General features: G+C 44.2%; 1 protein-coding gene across 4 annotated transcripts in view; it reads right to left on the bottom strand.

Moving 5' to 3' along the window:
- The window catches only part of ap2a1 (adaptor related protein complex 2 subunit alpha 1), a 54098-nt gene extending 45075 nt beyond the window's left edge, over positions 1-9023 (bottom strand). For 3 of the 4 annotated variants that reach the window (XM_041177852.1, XM_041177851.1, XM_041177850.1), the window contains exon 1: positions 8807-9022. In XM_041177852.1, the coding sequence (XP_041033786.1) occupies positions 8807-8873 (67 nt within the window). In that variant the 5' untranslated portion in view covers positions 8874-9022. Of the gene's footprint in view, positions 1-8806 lie in introns of all 4 variants that reach the window. The other variant, XM_041177853.1, reaches the window with a different exon arrangement.
- Between the last annotated feature and the right edge of the window lie 8809 nt (positions 9024-17832).

The following is a 17832-nucleotide window of genomic DNA, read 5'->3' on the forward strand; positions in this document are numbered from 1 at the left end:
AGAAATGTCTCAAATGCATTCCCTCATACATTCAAGCAATTCCTTTATATAGGCTAGAGCTTTGGACGGTTCTACAAGATCCCACACTCAGCAATGAGATAATTTTCAGTTTGACATTGCACTCCCTCAATACTACACTGCAGTCACACTGCAACATTTAAGAATCTGTGAGTGTTTGATAGGGTAGATGTTGACAGGCTATTTCCCCCTGGCTGGAGAGGCTAGAGCTATGGGATATGATCTCATAAGGGGTTGGACCGAGATCAGGAGAAATTTCTTCAATCAGCGGAATATGAATCTTTGGAATTCTCTACCTCCGAGGGCTATGGGTATTCAGTCAGAGAGTATATTCAGGACCGAGAGTGATAGATATTTTGGGTACTAAGCAACCAAGGGATATGGGAATGGGGTGGGATAGTGGAGTAAGATCAGCCATGATCTCACTGATCAGGCTCAAGGGACATCTGCCTACTTCTACTCTTTTTTTAAAAATATGTTCTTAGCCTACTTCATGAGCTCTGGTTTAATATACACTAATAGTTTAGTATTCTTTATGCATATATTGTATGTTGAAAATAGGGCTAGCTTCCCCAGTAACTTGCCGTGCTACCAGTGTGGCACAGAACACAATGTTCCAGTGTTAACTCCTGATCTGAGCTGGAGTGATGACACACAAATGGCCCAAGCTACCAGGGTGCCCAAGACAGTAAATGGAGCCTTTCCATTCAGAAGGCCTAAGGTCCATTGCCAGTGCTGAACTGGTTGATATGAGCTCAGGTGGGGGCAAGAGATGTTGAAAGTGATCTCTGTGCTCCGTGCACAAGGGAGGTGAGCATCAGCAATGGTGCTCAGTGCTAATCTGCAGCAAGGTGCGTGTGCACGTATGTGGAAGATGATTGGCGACAGGCTCTCAACAGTTGTAGCTCTGTCAGCATTGGCATAGAACTGTGCCTCAGCACGAGACAGCACCTTCCGGAAATGAAGGGAAAAATAACTGGAGAGTGGAGAAAACACGTCTATAATGTTAAAGGTTATCAACCTTATTTTCTAAAGCATGTTTTTTTTTGTTTTGGTTACCTGATTCAGAAGTCACCAAATCGATCACCGAACCCCCACCCAGTTAAGTGCCCCTGCAAAGCCCTTCTTTAAACGCAACCAATCCATTCCCTCAGCAGCAGCAGCACCACCCCCCTCCCCAAAACCAAACTCCTCTTTCCCTCTGTAAACATCCATAATATTCAAAGTTATATGCCTAATTACATTTCCCATCTACAACACATTAGATCCTGTTGGCAGATATTTGTGTCAGCTAATCCATTATAAATTTCCATGTCCACATTTGTAATGGAAACTGCCTATGTAATCTTGTCACACTGTAGTTACATCGTCCTGCCAGAAGTGATACTGTGGTCCCTCAGCTTTGTATCATCAACAAGAAAAATGCCTATAATCCAATCAACTCTGCCCTCTGCTTTCTAAATTTTCCTATTTAACTATAATTAATATAAAACCAAATAACAGTATTTATTTTAATATAGGACTGGAAGGCATCTGTGCACCCAGTTCCAATTATTCCTTACCCTCTAACCCCACTAAATTTGGAAGCTGCAATACTACAGGAGATCAACAAAAAATATATGTAAATAGTGTATCTGCCTGCATCTTGAGTCTTCAGTTTTAATTAGGATTTGTCACATTGCCAGCGATTCCAATTCATTCTTTTGGGAATGTCAACCATAGAATTCTTTACACCTCTTGAAAGCAGTTCAGAGAAGGTTTACCAGACTAATATCTGGAATGGACGGGTTGTCTTATGAGGAAAGGTTGGACAGACTCGGCTTGTATCTGCTGGAATAAGAAGCGACTTGATTGAAACATAAAATCCTGAGGGGTCTTGACAAGGTGGATGTGATGAGGATGTTTCCTCTTGTGGAAAAATCTAGAACTAGGGGTCACTGTTTAAAAATAAGGGGTCACCCATTTAAAACAGAGGTGAGGTGAATTTTTTTTCACTCTGAGGGTCATGAGTCTTTGGAACTCTGCTTCCACCACCTTTTCAGGAAGAGTGTCTTTGAATATTTTTAAGGCAGAGGCAGATAGATTCTTGGCAAGCAAGGAGGTGATGGGTTATTGGGGGGTAGGTGGGATGCAGATTTCAGATTACTATCAGATCAGCCATGATCTTATTAAAGGGCAGAACAGGCTCAAGGGGCTGAATGGTCTACTCCTGCTCCTTGTTCGTATGTTCCTCCCAAAATCTTCAATTTTTTTTAAACACAAGTTTGGACCTGTGTTTTCTTTCAAATTTCTTGAGTTTGATATATTAGCACTCGAGTCTTTGCCCAACACCAAGGTTGCTTAACAGGATCAAAATTAAAACATCTCTATCCTACCTACAGTGGTAGCACCCAAGCCATTCTCCTCCTCCTCAGTTCCCCATCCAATCTGAAGGGTCAGCTGTGCTTCAGTGTGGCACTCTTGCCTTCGATTTAGGCCGTGTGTTTAAATCCTTGTCCAAAGGCTAGAGCACAAGATCTAGCTGACAATTCAGTGCCAATGCTGCGGGAGTGCTGCACTGTTGGAAGTGCCCTCTTTCGATTGAGATGTTAAATCGAAAACCCATATGCCCACCTCTCTGGTGGGCATAAAAGATTCTCACTATTTCCAAGACAAGCAGGGGTGCACTCCCCAGTACAACACAAAAGAAAAATATTGCAGATGCTGGAAATCTGAAATTTAAAAAATTTTTTGAAAATGCTGGAAATACTCAACAGGTCAGGCAGCATCTGGGAAAGAAACAGAGTTAACGCTTCAGGTCAATGACTTTTCATCAGAGTAGGTCATCGACCTGAAACGTTAACTGTTTCTCTCTCCACAGGTGACGCCTGACATGCTGAGTTATTATTGTGTTCTCCCCAGTGTCGTGGCCAGTATTTATTCCTCAACCAACACCAAGAAGAAAATTATCTGGTCATTATCATATTGCTGTTTGTGGGAGGTTGCTGTGAGCAAAATGGCTGCTGTGTTTCCTAAATTACAACAGCAACTATATTTCATTGGCTGCAAAACACTTTGGGACATACCAAGATTCTAAAAGGTGCTAAAGAAGTGCAAGTTTTTTTAAAATACATGACATTTTCCAAGGTGCAGATGCTTTGAGAAAATCACATTGCTATTCTGTCTATGCTCACAACCATACAAAATAAAACTCCCACCAGCTAAATAACAGGACCCAAAATAACTGGTCCAGACTGACGTTGAGGTTTCAACAATGGATGCAGCCTGCCATCCTCGGTCTTTAATTACGGTTTTGATCAAAGATTTGGTTTTCTCCCCAGGGGTTTAGATGTTCATCTATGCAAACTCCTGCAGCTGGGATTGCTGTTCTTAGTGGCTAGTGAGCAAACAGGGATGCACTGAACTTATAGAATTAAAAGCTGTAATTGCCCTGTGGGTTTCTGACTGCAGGTGGACCATTCAGGATGCGGAGGGAAGCGAAGTAGCGTGGAATCATACGCCACAGAAGGAGGCCATTGGCCCAGATTGTCTGCATTGGCTTTCTTGAACAGTTAACCATTTAGTCCCAATCCCTGCCTTTCTACATTTTGGTTCTTTCAATATTTATCAACTATTCTGGTATTCTACCGGAAACAGCAAGAAATGATATCAACACTGTTTGCTGTGGGATAGGGGAGGAACCTAAATTTCTGTGTCTCAACATTCTTAATAGCTTAGCAGGTAAAGCACCATTTAGTCCAGAAATTCCAAAATTAGACTCTGTGGCAAGGTTGCCGAGCTAGAATATAGCTGGAGAGCAACAACGGGACTCCATGCTCCTGATCCAGGAGGGAAGAGTAGTAATATTGTTTAATTTTTGCCACAATTGATCACCAAGCTTGTTGGAGGGTAGGGGTAAACAAGAAGAGAAACTATCTGCTGGGCTTCAGGTTCTGATCACTATTCAGTGACACCCCCCCCACTGTCTTCACAAAGGATTGCCTGGCTGAAACACAATGCTGTTTACAGTTGTAGAGTACCCACATTCATTGTCTAGAATTTCATACGCAGAAGATTCACAAGTGAAATGGTGAGACTGGGAAAATTAAAATTCATAGGGAGCTGGTTGTTACTGCACACAAATCACAAAGTTAACATGTAGGTACAATAAGCAATTAGGAAAGCAAATGATATGTTTTTTTTATTACAAAGAAATTGGAGTACAAGAGTAAAGAAGTATTACTGCAATTGTACAGGGCATTAGTGGGATCCCACACCTGTAATACTGTGCACAGCTTGTCTCCTTACCCAAGGAAGGATATACTTGCCTTGAAACAAAGCTTCACTGGACTGGTTCCTGAAATGAGGGATTGGTCCCATGAGGAGAAATCAAGTAGACGGGGCCTAAATCCTCTGAAATTTTAGGATAATGAGATGTGACTTCATTGAAACATCTACACTATCAAGCCCCTTGAGAATTTTAGACGCGGGAGGATGCTTTTTAGAAGTACGTTTTTATGTCACAGTCTCAGAATAATGAGTCGCCCATTTAGGGTCAAGATGAGGAAAAATTGCTCCACTCAAAAGGCTGTCGATCTTTGGACTTTTACTTTAATTCTTTCACTGGATTTGGCATCACTAGGTAGGCCAGCATTTGTAGCCCATCCCCAACTGCCCTCGAGAAGATGCCAGTGAGCCACCTTCTTGAATTGCTGCATTCCATTTAGTGTAGGTACATCACAGTGCTGTTAGGGAGGGAGTTCCAGGATCTTGCCGCAGTGACAGTGGAGGAACAGCGATATATTTCCAAGTCAGGATGGTGAGAGACTTGGGGGAATTTACATCTGCTGTCCTTCTAGGTGGTAGAGGTCGCAGGTTTGGAAGCTGCTGTCGAAGGCTTGGGGTTTTGCTGAAGTGCATCTTGTAGGTGGTACAACTGCTGCCACTGTGTGTTGGTGATGGTGGTTGGGATGCCAATCAAGTGAGTAGTTTTGTCCAGGATGGTGTCAAGCTTCTTGTGGAACTGCACTCATCCAGGCAAGTGGGGAGTATTCCATCACACTCCTGACTTGTGCCTTGTAAATGGTGGACAGGCTTGTGGGAGTCAAGTGGTGAGTTACTTGGTGCATAATATCCAGCCCCTGACCTTGTAGTCACAGTGTTTATGTGGCTAGTCCAGTTCACTTTCTAGACAATGATAACCCATAGGTTGATAGTGGAGGATTCAGCGATGGCAGGGACATTGAATGTCAAGCTGAGTTGGTGGGATTCTCATTTGTTGGAGATGGCCATTGACTGGCACTTAATCAGCACAAACAAGAATATTGTCCAGATCTTGCTGCATTTGGACATGGACTGGTTCAGTACCTAAGGAGTCACAAATGGCGAACATCAAGGCTCCTTTGACAGCACTTTCCAAACCCACCAAACTACTACCATCTAGAAGGACAAGGGCAGACAGATGGGAACACCACCACCTGGAAGTTCCCCTCCAAGGCACTCACCATCCTGACTTGGAAACATATCGTCGTTCCTTCACTGTCGCTGGGTCAAAATCCTGGAACTCCCTCCCTAAAAGCACTGTGAATGTACCTACACCACATGGACTGCAGCAGGTCTAGGTGGCAGCTCACTATCACCTTCTCAAGGGCAATTAAGGATGGGCAATAAATGCTGGCCTATCTAGAGAAGCCCACATCCCTTGAATGAATAAAAAAACACCGCACAATCATCAGCGAATATCCCCACTTCGGACCTTATGATGGAGGGAAGATCATTAATGAAGCAGCAAAAGATGGTTGGGCCGAGGACACTACTTTGAGGAACTCCTGCAGTGATGTCCTGGGACTGAGATGATTGACCTCCATATCCAACTTCCTTTCAGCTAGGTATGACTCCAACCAGTGGAGAATTTTCCCCCTGATCCCCACTGACTCCAGCTTTGCTCGGGTTCCTTGATGCCATATTCAGTCAAATGCTGCCTTGATGTCAAGGACAGTTACTCTTACTTCACCCCTTCAGTTCAGCTCTTTTGTCCACGTTTGGACCAAGGCTATAATGAGGTCAGAAGCTGAGCTGCCCTGGAAGAACCCAAACTGGCAGTGAGCAGGTTATTTATTTACTTTTCTCTCTTCTTTCACAGGATGTGGGCATCGCTGGCTAGGGCAGCAATGTTATGGCCCATTTCTAATTGCCCTTGAGGTGGTGGTGGAGAGTCACCTTCTTGAACCGCTGCAGTCCACGTGGTGTAGGAACACGCAGAGTGCTGCTAGGGAGGGAGTTGCATGATTTTGACCCAGCGACAGTGAAGGAAGGGCGATATATTTCCAAGTCAGGATAGTGAGTGGCTTGGAGGGGAACTTCCAGGTGGTGGTGGTATTCCCATGCATCTGCTGCCCTTGTCCTTCCAGATGGGAAGTCATGGGTTTGGAAGGTGCTGTTGAAGGAATTGGCTGAGTAAGTGCCATTCGATAGCACTGTCGGTGACACCTTCCATCACTTTAGTGATGATCGAGATGAGGCGGTAATTGGCTAGGATGGATTTGTCCTGCTTTTTGTGGACAGGACATAGCTGGACAATTTTCCACATTGCGGGGTAGATGCCAGTGTTGTAGTACTAGAACAGCTTGCCTAGAGCACAGCTAGTTCTGGACCACAAATATTCAGTAAAATTGCCAGAATGTTGTCAGGGTCCATAGCCTTTGCAGCATCCAGTGCCTTAAGCCGTTTCTGACTATCACATGGAGTGAATTGAATTAGGTGAAGACTAGTATCTGTGATGCTGAGGACCGCTGGAGGAGGCCAAGATAGATCATCCACCTGGCACGTCTGGCTGAAGATGGTTGCAAACACTTCAGCCTCATCTTTTGCACTGATGTGCTGGGCTCCTCCATTGTTAAGGATTGGGATATTTGTGGAGCCTCCTCCTCCAATAAGTTATGTGTCCACCACCATTCACGACTGAATTTGGCAGGACTGCAGAGCTTAGATCCGACCCGTTGGCTGTGGGATCGCTTAGCTCTGTCTATCACATGCAGCTTCTGTTGTTTGGCAGCCCTGTGTTGTACTTTCTCTACCACAGAGCTGTGGATGCTCAGTTATTCAGTATATGCAAGATAGAGGTTGATGGATTTTGGATACTAAGGTCATTATATGATATAGTGATAGTGCAGGAAGGTGGAGTTGAGGAAGGACAGTATTATCAAACTGAATGTCATAGCAGAATCGAATGACCTACTTCTACTGCTATTTCTTATGCCCCAAGTGAGATACTGGATGGCTGGTAAAATGCAGGCTTATGCTAGATTTTACAGCAAATGAAACAGCAAAATAAGGGTACAATCTTTCAAACCTCAACTACTGATGTGAGCAGACAAATCCCAAACCACCTCATTTAGCAATTTTGTTCAATGAAAATACTGAAGCAGACATTGGGATGTCCAAATATCACTTGTCTATTTTGGGATCGAATCATATTGTTTGATCTAGGTACAGAGTTTGTTTAATGAGCAAACTGTTTAATGCACACTGATGGTCATTGGGGAGACCAACAGGAAAGCGTTGCTGGTCCTTGTCAATCTACTCCTTTGCAAAATTAGTCTGACACTGGTCTGAAAACTGGATCAACAAAGATTAGCACAGAAGTGGTGAAGTGTGCAGTCATTAACATTTACCAGTGGTCACATAACAGAGCTGTACACGTGACCCTGATGTTGGTGATCAAGGTTCAGTACCAACCTAAGCTATTGAGAAACTAGGAGACAGTGCAACCAGAAGCCTCTACAACAGGACTGCAGTGGCTTTTGATGCATTAACCAGAGATTTGTGATGAATGCACTCTAGAACTACACAACACCTTCACCAATTTTGGCTTACTGTAGTGCCGTTACTGCATTAACCTGAGTAATCAATCTCACCCATTTTGTACCGTTCCACTCAAGGGGACTGAATCCTGTGAATTTACCCTTCTGACAGGCAGTCTCCATCCTGCAACCCACCTTTAAAGCACTCTCTTTTTCCCTCAGATTCTGTTAACAGAATATTTCATTTTTAGCACGGGCAATCATTGCTGCATTTAACACATTTGCCTTCCTGTCCTACTAATATCCTGGGCTGGCTAGGACAAGGTGTGCAAAGAATAAATACAGGGTTAGATTCCCTGCTTCTAGTTGTAAAATAATTATGGAAATTGAGGGAACTCAGCGTTTGATCTGCTACGTTACCAGTGATTTTTTTTCCTGCCTGGTTTAAAATGGAGTGCTCTGCCCATTCACATGGCATTCCCACTCGGCAACCACCGAATCACCTCCCCCACAATCCACCCAGCACCTGAGCCATCAAGCGCTGCTGTCCCCAACCCCACTTTCAGTTAGCGCAGGTGGGGGGGGGGGGGGGGGTAGCAGCCACTGGACAGGGTCCACAACCGCCACCGTGACCCCGCCGCAGCTGGCTGGCAACCTTGCCCGCTTCCAAAACAAGCGGTCATCGGGTCCGGATCGGGTCAGACCGAAAGAAGCTTCCGGAACTACCGCCACCGTTGCCAGGGGGGGGTGACAGCGCTCCACGGCGCGATGTGGAAACCCACACCCACAACCCACACACCCACAGAGAAAAATCTACATTTGACAGGAAACACATTACACATTGACATGTATTAAATACTTAATTGAACAATTAATTAATTTAAGGGTTTTGATATCTTCAATAAAGTGGGGGGGGGGGGGGGTGGTGGGCCAGATGAATTATAAATGGGCTGAAGGGCTTTGCCTGCCCTCCTCCCCCCCCTCCCAGTCCATCTGCAACCACTTACAGTTCCTAATGTCCGAGATAAACACCGCCAGCCCCCTCATCCCGTCGCCTTTGGACACCGCCGGCATCTTCTCGGCTTACAAACTGCCGCCTCGACCAGGAGAAACGGGCGAAAGGAAGCGGGCAAGCGGCAGGATCTTTTACAATGAAAAGATTCACAACCAGGCCTCGGTCTGCCTGTCACTGGGCGCCTGGATCAGCAGGCCGGAACTGGGCGGGAGCATCACCACCCTTCCCTCCAGCCCGATTGGGTCATCTGCCTGTCCATCACAGGTCTCCAGGTTTCATTGGCTAAGTGCAATGTCAATCGGCGACGGGCGGGATCTACTCACCGCCCCACACTTGAACCCCGCCCTCCATGATCATTGGTTATAATGCTTGTCAATCAAGATATGCGTCCAAGTTAGTTGTCAATGTGCACGTCAGTCATAGGCAGCGGCCTAATCTATTGGCTGCTGATAGGTTCTGTCCCATTCATGGAGCGGGATCCACACCACTTTGGGTGCTGATTGGTGGACACCTTTGTCAATTAATACATTCGATGCTCTGATTGGCTGGAATAATAACAGAGGGGTAGGCGGGTTATCCAGTTGTCATGATCTCAGAAATAAGGCGGCGAGGAAACGCCATCGCCTCCCTGTCACCGACCGAGATACCAAGCTGAGCAAAACGTTAAACATCTTGTCAGTTTCTGAGGATGGCGGCAAACATTTTTTCTCATCCGGTTGTTATTACCAATTGATTGGTTGAGATGCCATTCGGCAGCGGATGTACCGCATCCTCACATCGCTGATTCGTCGTCAGCGCTGCCAATAACCAGGGGTTGCTTGTTGATTGGTCGGATCGTCTGTCAATCAGACCCCCCCTCTCTCTCCTCCACCGAGGTCTGCGAGATCCCGCCCCGGGATTGCTCAATGGCAACAGCCAGGCTGTAAACTCTTTTGAGTCAAATCATTAAACATAATCAGGGATATAATGAAAAGCAGCCCCTTAAAGGGAAACTTCAAAAGACAAAGTTCAAAGGAAACTTACCAACAATGAATCAAAAAGGCTGAGATAAAAACAGAAAAACTGCGGATGCTGGAAATCCAGAAAAAAGAGGCTGCCAATATATTGAAGTGATTCACTGGCAACCTCTTCATTTTGGAGGGAGTTGCTTCTGTCCAAGTACAGCCTTTTTGATTTAATGTTGGTAAGTTTCCTTTGAACTTTGTCCTTGCAGTTTCCCTTTAAGGGGCTGCTTTTTACTATATCCCTGATAAATTTAGTTTAATGGTTTGACTCAAAAGAGTTGTGGCCTTGCTGTTGTCATTGAACAATCCCAGGGTGGGGTCTAGCAGACCTCAGGGGTCCGATTGACAGATGATCAGATCAATCAACAAGTATGACTCACAAGGAATGTATGTAGTGAATACTAAATGTATCATAATTGTATTGAAGGACCTAAGAGTACAACATGATCTATGTCGATAACTCAGATACCATTGACTGTCTCTAATGACCATATTGAAATGTCTGTAATGTTCATTGATTGTATTAAAGCACCTCGTGATCTATGTGGTAAAGTTTAATACGATTGCAGTTTTTGTGATGGTCATTTTGAAATGTTTTGTAATGTTCTTTCAGATATTTTATGACTAAAGTATATTTTTCCCCCCAAAAAAATCAATGAGCCAATCTCAGCTCTTGATGGGCCACAATAAGGAATACAAGTTAATAAAAGCAGATTACTGCAGATTTCCAGTGGATGCTGGAAATCTGAAATAACAACAGAAAATTCTGGAACAATTCAGCAGGCCTGGCAGCATCTGTGGAGAGAGAAACAGAGTTAACGTTTCAATTCCAATATCACTCTTCTTCAGAGTGGGAATCTGTGGGTTTCTAAGGAATATTGGTGGGCAGTCAATCACCAGAAATGGAGACAGAGAAATCAATGAAGGGAAGTGTTGGAGGTGGACCATGTGAAGATGTGAGAAGGGTGGAAATTTGAAGCAAAAGTGAATTTTTCCAGGTCCGGACGAGAGTACGAAGCGGCACCAATACAGTCATCGATGTACTGGAAAAAGAGTTGTGGGGTGCGCTGAGTATGACTGGAACAAGGAAGGTTTTATTAATAGAGGCATTGAGTACAAAAGTAAGGAGGTCATGTTGAACTTGTATAAGACAATAGTTAGGAATCATCTGGAGTACTGCATCCAGTTCTGGGTGCCATACTTGAGGAAGGATGTGAAGACACTGGAGAGAGTGCAGAAGAGATTCAGAAGAATGATTCCAGGCATGAAGAACTGTACCTATGAGGATAGATTGGAGAGGTTGGGACTGTTTTCCTTGGAGAAAAGAAGGCTGAGAGGAGACTTGATAGAGATATTTAAGATCCTGAGGGATTTGGACAGGGTAAATAGTGAGAAACTGTTCCCACTCAAGAGAACATCAAGAACTAGAGGGCACAGATTCAAAATAATTGGCAATGGGAGTAAATGTGATGCGAGGAAAAATTTTTTCACCCAGTGGATGGTTGGAATCTGGAATAAATTTCCTGAGAGGGTGGTGGAGGCAGATTCGATTGAGGTATTCAAAAGGGAATTGGATTGCTACCTGAAAAGAGAGAATGTGCAAGGTTATAGGAATAAGTCAGGGGAGTGGGACTAGGTGGACCACTAGGTTGTGGTACCCACAACCGCACCTTTTATTTGGAGGAAATGAAACAAGTTAAAGGAGAAATTGTTCAATGAGAGAACAAGTTCAGCCAGGTGGAGGAGGGTGGTGCTGGATGCAGATTGTTCTGGACTGTGTTCAAGAAAGAAATGGAGAGTCCTCAAACTGGCCGGGGGTGGGGGTGGGGGTGGGGGTGGGGGTGGGGGGAGTGGAGGTATGAGGGATAGGATGTCAATAGTGAGGAGGAGGCAGTTAGAGCCAGGATGTCAGAAGAATTACAAATGTAGGTGGGAAGGGACTGGACAAGGGGAGAGAAAATAGAGTCAGGATAGGAAGAAATAAGTTCAGTGGGGCAGGAACAGGCTGAAGCAATGGGTCTACTGGGATAGTCCTGTTTGTGGATTTTGGGAAGGGAGTAGAAGTGGGGTTGGGGGTCAATGAAGTTGGAGGCTGTGCGTTGGTTACCTCCCAAGCCTGGATGTGAAGGATGCACAGAGACCAAGATTCTTAGGTAAAGAATTTTATTGCCCACTACAGAGCAAACTTCTTCCCTCTAACACCCCAGACAGCCAGTACTTTTAATGGAACCAGTTAAACTAAATTAGGGAAAAACAAGGGACAAAACAAGATGCAGCCCCTTAAAGGGATACTGCAAACCAAAAAACATCAAATGTTAAAGGAAACTTACAAACATTAAGCAAAAATGTGTTGAAAGGGGTCTATAAAGCATCCCAGATAACTCTTCCTTATATACAATTGAGTATAATTAACAAATCAACACCCAGCACTTGTTCACCTTATCACCTTCAAGCACTGGGTATATAACACTCATTAAACCGAACCAATTAGATGCTAACACTGTGGAGGGAAGATTCCAGAGGAGATGAGGTCAGTAACAGTCCTGGGAAGTTGATGGTTAGTGGTGGGGTCATGGTTCAGGGGGAGGTAGGAAGAAGTGTCTGAGAGTTGGCACTCAGTTAGAGATCAGTACGCCAAATAACAACAACACCACCCTTGTCAGCAGGTTTGATAATAAAGTCAGGGTTGGACCCGAGAGAACGGATATACGATATATGGATTAGGAGCAGAAGTAGGCCGCTCGGCCCCTCGAGCCTGCTCCATCATTAAATAATCTCAACTTCACATTCCTGCCTCCTCCAATAACCTTTCACTCCCTTACCTATCAAGAACCTATCTACCCCTGCCTTAAAGATATTCAAAGAGTCTGCAGCAATCACATTTTGAGGAAGAGGATTCCAAAGACTCTTAACCCTCTGAGAGAGAATGTTTTTCTCATCTCTGTTTAAATGGGTGACCCCTTATTTTTAAACAGTGACCCTTAGTTCTAGATTCTCTCACAAGAGGAAACATCCTCACCACATCCACCCTGTCACATGATCTTATATGTTTTGATCGAGTCATCTCTTACTCGTCTAAACTCCAGCAGATACAGGTCCTAGCCTGTCCAGCCTCTCCTTGTAAGACATTCACCCAATCCAGGTATTAATCCAGTAAACAAGTGCAGCAAGTTCAGAAGGAGTGAGGCTGGAGTGGGTGAGAGGAGTAGAGAAATTAAGATGGCTGATGTCACACAGACAATTCTCAATGAAAAGATCAAGAGTAGGTAAGAGGCCAGATGGAGGGGCCAGTTAGAAGGAGAACACTGGAGGTGGGTGAAAGGGTTGGTTGAATGGGGAGAGCCCTCCTGCCCAAAGAAGTGAAACAGAGACAAAGGCGACGGAAGAAGAGCTCAACATTGTGCCAAAACCAAAATCCATTGAGGTGAGGGCATAGGGAGATAAAACTGAGTGCTTTGCTGAGCATAGAACGTTCAGCATCAGAGAGGAGAAGGTCAAAGGATATAGCGAATATACAGCAAGAGCTGAGATTAGAAGAAGGGATGGGGTCAGAGGGACGAGAAGGGGAGGAAGGATCTGGAGGGGCATTGGTACCAATAAGTTGTTGGAGCGTGCGCTCCTTAACACCTAGAAAGAAAGAGAAAAAGTTTCTTGTTAAGGTGTAGGATGAGAAGAAGAATGAAATGGAACTGGAGCCAAGGAATTGGGGCACAACTGCACAAAAATACATAGAGTTTTACGGCACAGAACCAGGCCATTCAGCCCAACAGGCTCATGCTGGTGTTTAGGAGCCACCCTATTCATCTCAACCCATCAACATATCCCCCTATCTCTTTTCTCTTATGTGTTCGTCTAGCTTTCCCTTAAATGCATCCACACTATCTTGTTTTATTCTTATGGGGGTGTGAGCCTTGCTGATTTATATTGTCCATCCTTAATTGCCCTCGAAGGTGGTGGTGAACCACCTTCTTGAACTGCTGAAGTCTGTTTGGTAGCAAATACCGCATCCTAACCACTCTCTGGTTTAAAAGAAAGACAAACCCACTCAGAGACAGCGGCTTACCAAGGCTCCTTTGACAGCACCTTCCAAACCCGTGACCTCTGCCACCTAGAAGGACAAGGGCAGCACCTGCATGGGAACACCAGAAGCTGCAAGTTCCTCTCCAAGCCTGACTTGGAACTATCCTGCCCGCACCTTCTTTGTCCCTAGGTCAAAATCCTTCCTCCCCACCTGCACTGTGGGTGTGCCTGGACCACACGGACTGTAGCTCAAGGCGGCGGCTCACCAATACAGTCCAGAGAGAAATAAAAAGCAACCCTGCCGAGAAACATGAGCAAAACCCAACCACGCGAGCTCAAGAAGATCATGGACAAGAAACTTTCACTCAAACTGAATGGTGGGAGACGTGTGTAAAGGATTCTGCGTGGCTTTGAGCCCTTCACGAATTTTGTCGTGGGTGAATCTGTTGAGGTGGTACCCGGAGGGCCAGCAAAATAACATTGGAATGGTGGTTATCAGAGGGACCAGCATTATCATGCAGAAGCCTTAGAGTGAGTATCATGAAGGCAGCTCTATCCCTGAAAACATGGAAAAAACATTGCGAAGCCAAGAGAGGCACCATTTTGAACCCTAGAAGTTTTGTCCTTTCTTTTCCTGGTAGAAGATTGCAGTTGGTTCAATCACTTCAGGTGCAACCTGCCCATTTTGTGAATACTTTATTATTTGTACTTTTGGGACCTAAAGGATATTAAATATGTTTTTGTATGAAAAAAATACCTTCTCAAGGACAATTAAGGATGGGCAATAAATGCTGGCCTAGCCTGCAATGCCCACATCCCATGAACAAATAAATTTAAAAATGACTTGTATTTAGATAGCACCTTTCATCACTTCAGGATGTACGAAAATTCTTCGAGCCAGCAAACAAAACCCAGTTATCGACCAGAGTGAAGACCTGAAAAATTGACAACAGTATCACAGATCAAATGCTTCTCAATACTCTTACTCAGCAAAGACAGAATGGATTACCTGTTACATAAAAATAGACAGAAAAATAAAGGTTTGCAATTATATCACTCAGGATGCCTTAAAGCATTTATAACCAATAAAGAACTATTGAAGTGTAGTCACTGCTATGTTATGATATGGCAGGTGCTATTTACCAGGCTGACCAAATCCACAAGGGGAACTTGGCCACGCTACCACAGCTGTTTTGCAATTTGTATTTATTACGAGAAGGTTTGTGCATTGAATTCAGAAGTACTGAGTCCACTAACACATTTACAGATGGATTACACCGTTACTTAATAACATAACAAATCCCAAAATTCCTAATTAACCTGACTCCTACCTACACACCCCCTTTAAGGCAACAGTCAAAAATAAATTTTAAATGTAGACATACAATCCAGCAAGGTTACAACAGCACCCACTCGACAGTGGAATTCCAAAGGCTTTTTAACATAACTTTGGCTACTGGAACAGCAGACTTCTGCAAAGTGGCTGGAGGCTGTTTCCCTAAGTCTCTTTCACAAGGTGTATCTTTTAGATCTTACACAGCCACCCCTGATACAACCTTCCATCCTTATTTAAATATATTCCTTCCTCTTTAATCTGTAAATCCCATTGTTCCCATATGTCTTTGGAATTTACTTTTCTCATACTTTAACAATCTTTCATGTTGTCAATATGGCCTTTGCCTTTTGAGAAAATTAAGCATAATAATCTTGCCCTATTTATCCTGTCAGTTGTAAAACTTCATCATGTTCCTTTGAAAACCAAATGCCCCTCCACTTATCTTAAAATGTAAATTTGACTCACAACCTATCTGACTTTAGCCTAGCTTACTCATTAGCATTTCAATAACCCTTTTTACACCTAACACTTTTGATAATTTCAACCTTGCAATCTATCTGACTCTAATTCAATTAAATCAGCCACACAGGCAGAACCATCCACACACAGACAAACATAAGCCCATTTTACAATACCCCACAATAATATTATGAAAAATATGGTTGTTTTGTGACAGCTATAATGTGGGAAACATGACAACCAATTTGCACACAGCAAGCTTGCACAAACAGCAATGAAGCAGCAAAATGACCAGATAACCCGTTTTGGTAGCATTGGTTGAAGCATAAATACTAGTTGGGAAACTGAGAGAACTCCCCTGCCCTTCTTTGAGTATGCCATAAGATCCTTCACGTCCACGTGAGGAGCAGGTGAGGTCTTGGTTTAATATCTCATCCAGAAAATGATACTTATGATAGTGCTGTACTCCCACAGTGTCGCTGCAGCACATACTTTTGTAGACAGAAGATGATGGATTCAGTCCCCACATCAGATACCTGAGCCTATGACCCAGGCTGACATTCAGTACAGTACCGATGGAGGACTGCACTATCAGAGTTGCCTTCTTTTGGATGAGGCATTTAACTAAGGGTCTGTCTACACCCCCTCTGGGCTGGATATGAAAGATCTAATGGCACTTTTTGAAGGAGAGCAGGGAAATTCTCCATAGTGTCCTGGCCAATATTTATGCCTCAAACCAACATCAGTAAAATACAGATTATCACATCATTATGACTCACTGTTTGTTGGAGCTTGCTGGGCAGAATTTAATGGCCCCATCGGCGCAGGGGTGGGGCCATAAAATGCGACAAGCCAACCAAAAGTCCATTGACTTTGGTGGGACCATAAAATCCAGCTGGTGCAAAATTCCACCTGTTGTGTCCAAAATGGTTTTCGTGTTGCCTACATTGCAACAGTGACTACACTTCAGAAAGTATTTAATTGGCTAGAAAGCACTTTGGGATCTCATGAGGTTGTGCAAGGCACTATATAACATAAAATGCCATTCATTCTCTTTTTATCCAATTTATGTGGCGCACCTCACAGCCTGTATGCACGCACACTCTCACACATACAAATATACAGCCACAAATATACACACACACACACACCTACAAATATACAAACACAGACAAATATATACACACTCACCCATAATATATACACACTCACCCAAATATACACACACTCACCCAAATATACACACACTCACCCAAATATACACACACTCACCCAAATATACACACACTCACCCAAATATACACACACACACACACACACACACACACACACACACAGATTCCAACACAAGTCACTAGAGAGTGATCAAGAACAGGAAGCCTGGAGGATCAAGACTTTGGATTAGAATCCAGGTGGCAAAGGTGAACAGGCAGTGTAGTTACCCACCCTGCCATGCAGGTCACTTACACACTAGAGATAGCTCAGAAACTATACCAGTATTTTGGATTCCAAGTGTTCACGCAGGCCCATGTGTTGAGCTCATATCTACACCATCACTAAGCCCACCTACTTCCATCTCCGTAACATCATCTGCCTCTGCCCCTGCCTCCACTCATCTGCTGCTGAAACCCTCATCCATGTCCTTGATACCTCTAGACTTGACTATACTAATGCATGTCCTCCCCCATATCACCCTTTGTAAACCTCAGGTAGTCCAAGACTCTGCTGTCTGTGTCCTAACTCACACCAAATCCCATTCTCCCATCACCCCTGTTCTTGCTGACCTCCCAATGGCTCCTAGTTAAGCAACGCCTCAATTTTAGAATTCTCATCCTTGCTTTCAAATCCCACAATGGCATCGCCCCTCCTTTTCCCTGTAACCTCCTCCCACCAGCCATCAAAGATATCTGCGGGTCTTCTAATTCTGACCTCTTGAGTGTCCCTTGACTTCATTCACTCCATCATTGACAACTGTTCCTTCAGTTGTCTAGACCCTCAGCTCTGGAATTCCTCCTTGAAATCTTCCCACATCTCTCTCCTCCTTTAAGATGCTGCTTAAAACCCCCCTCTTTAACCAAGCTTCGGCCATCTGCCCTAATATTGCCTTATGTGGCTCTGTGTTGATTTTTGCTTTATCATACCCATGGGAAGTTTTATTAAGTTAAAAGTGCTTAAATATATGTGAGTTGATGTTGACCT

The sequence above is a fragment of the Carcharodon carcharias genome, chromosome 31 (genome assembly GCF_017639515.1).
Source record: "Carcharodon carcharias isolate sCarCar2 chromosome 31, sCarCar2.pri, whole genome shotgun sequence".
Taxonomy (NCBI): domain Eukaryota; kingdom Metazoa; phylum Chordata; class Chondrichthyes; order Lamniformes; family Lamnidae; genus Carcharodon; species Carcharodon carcharias.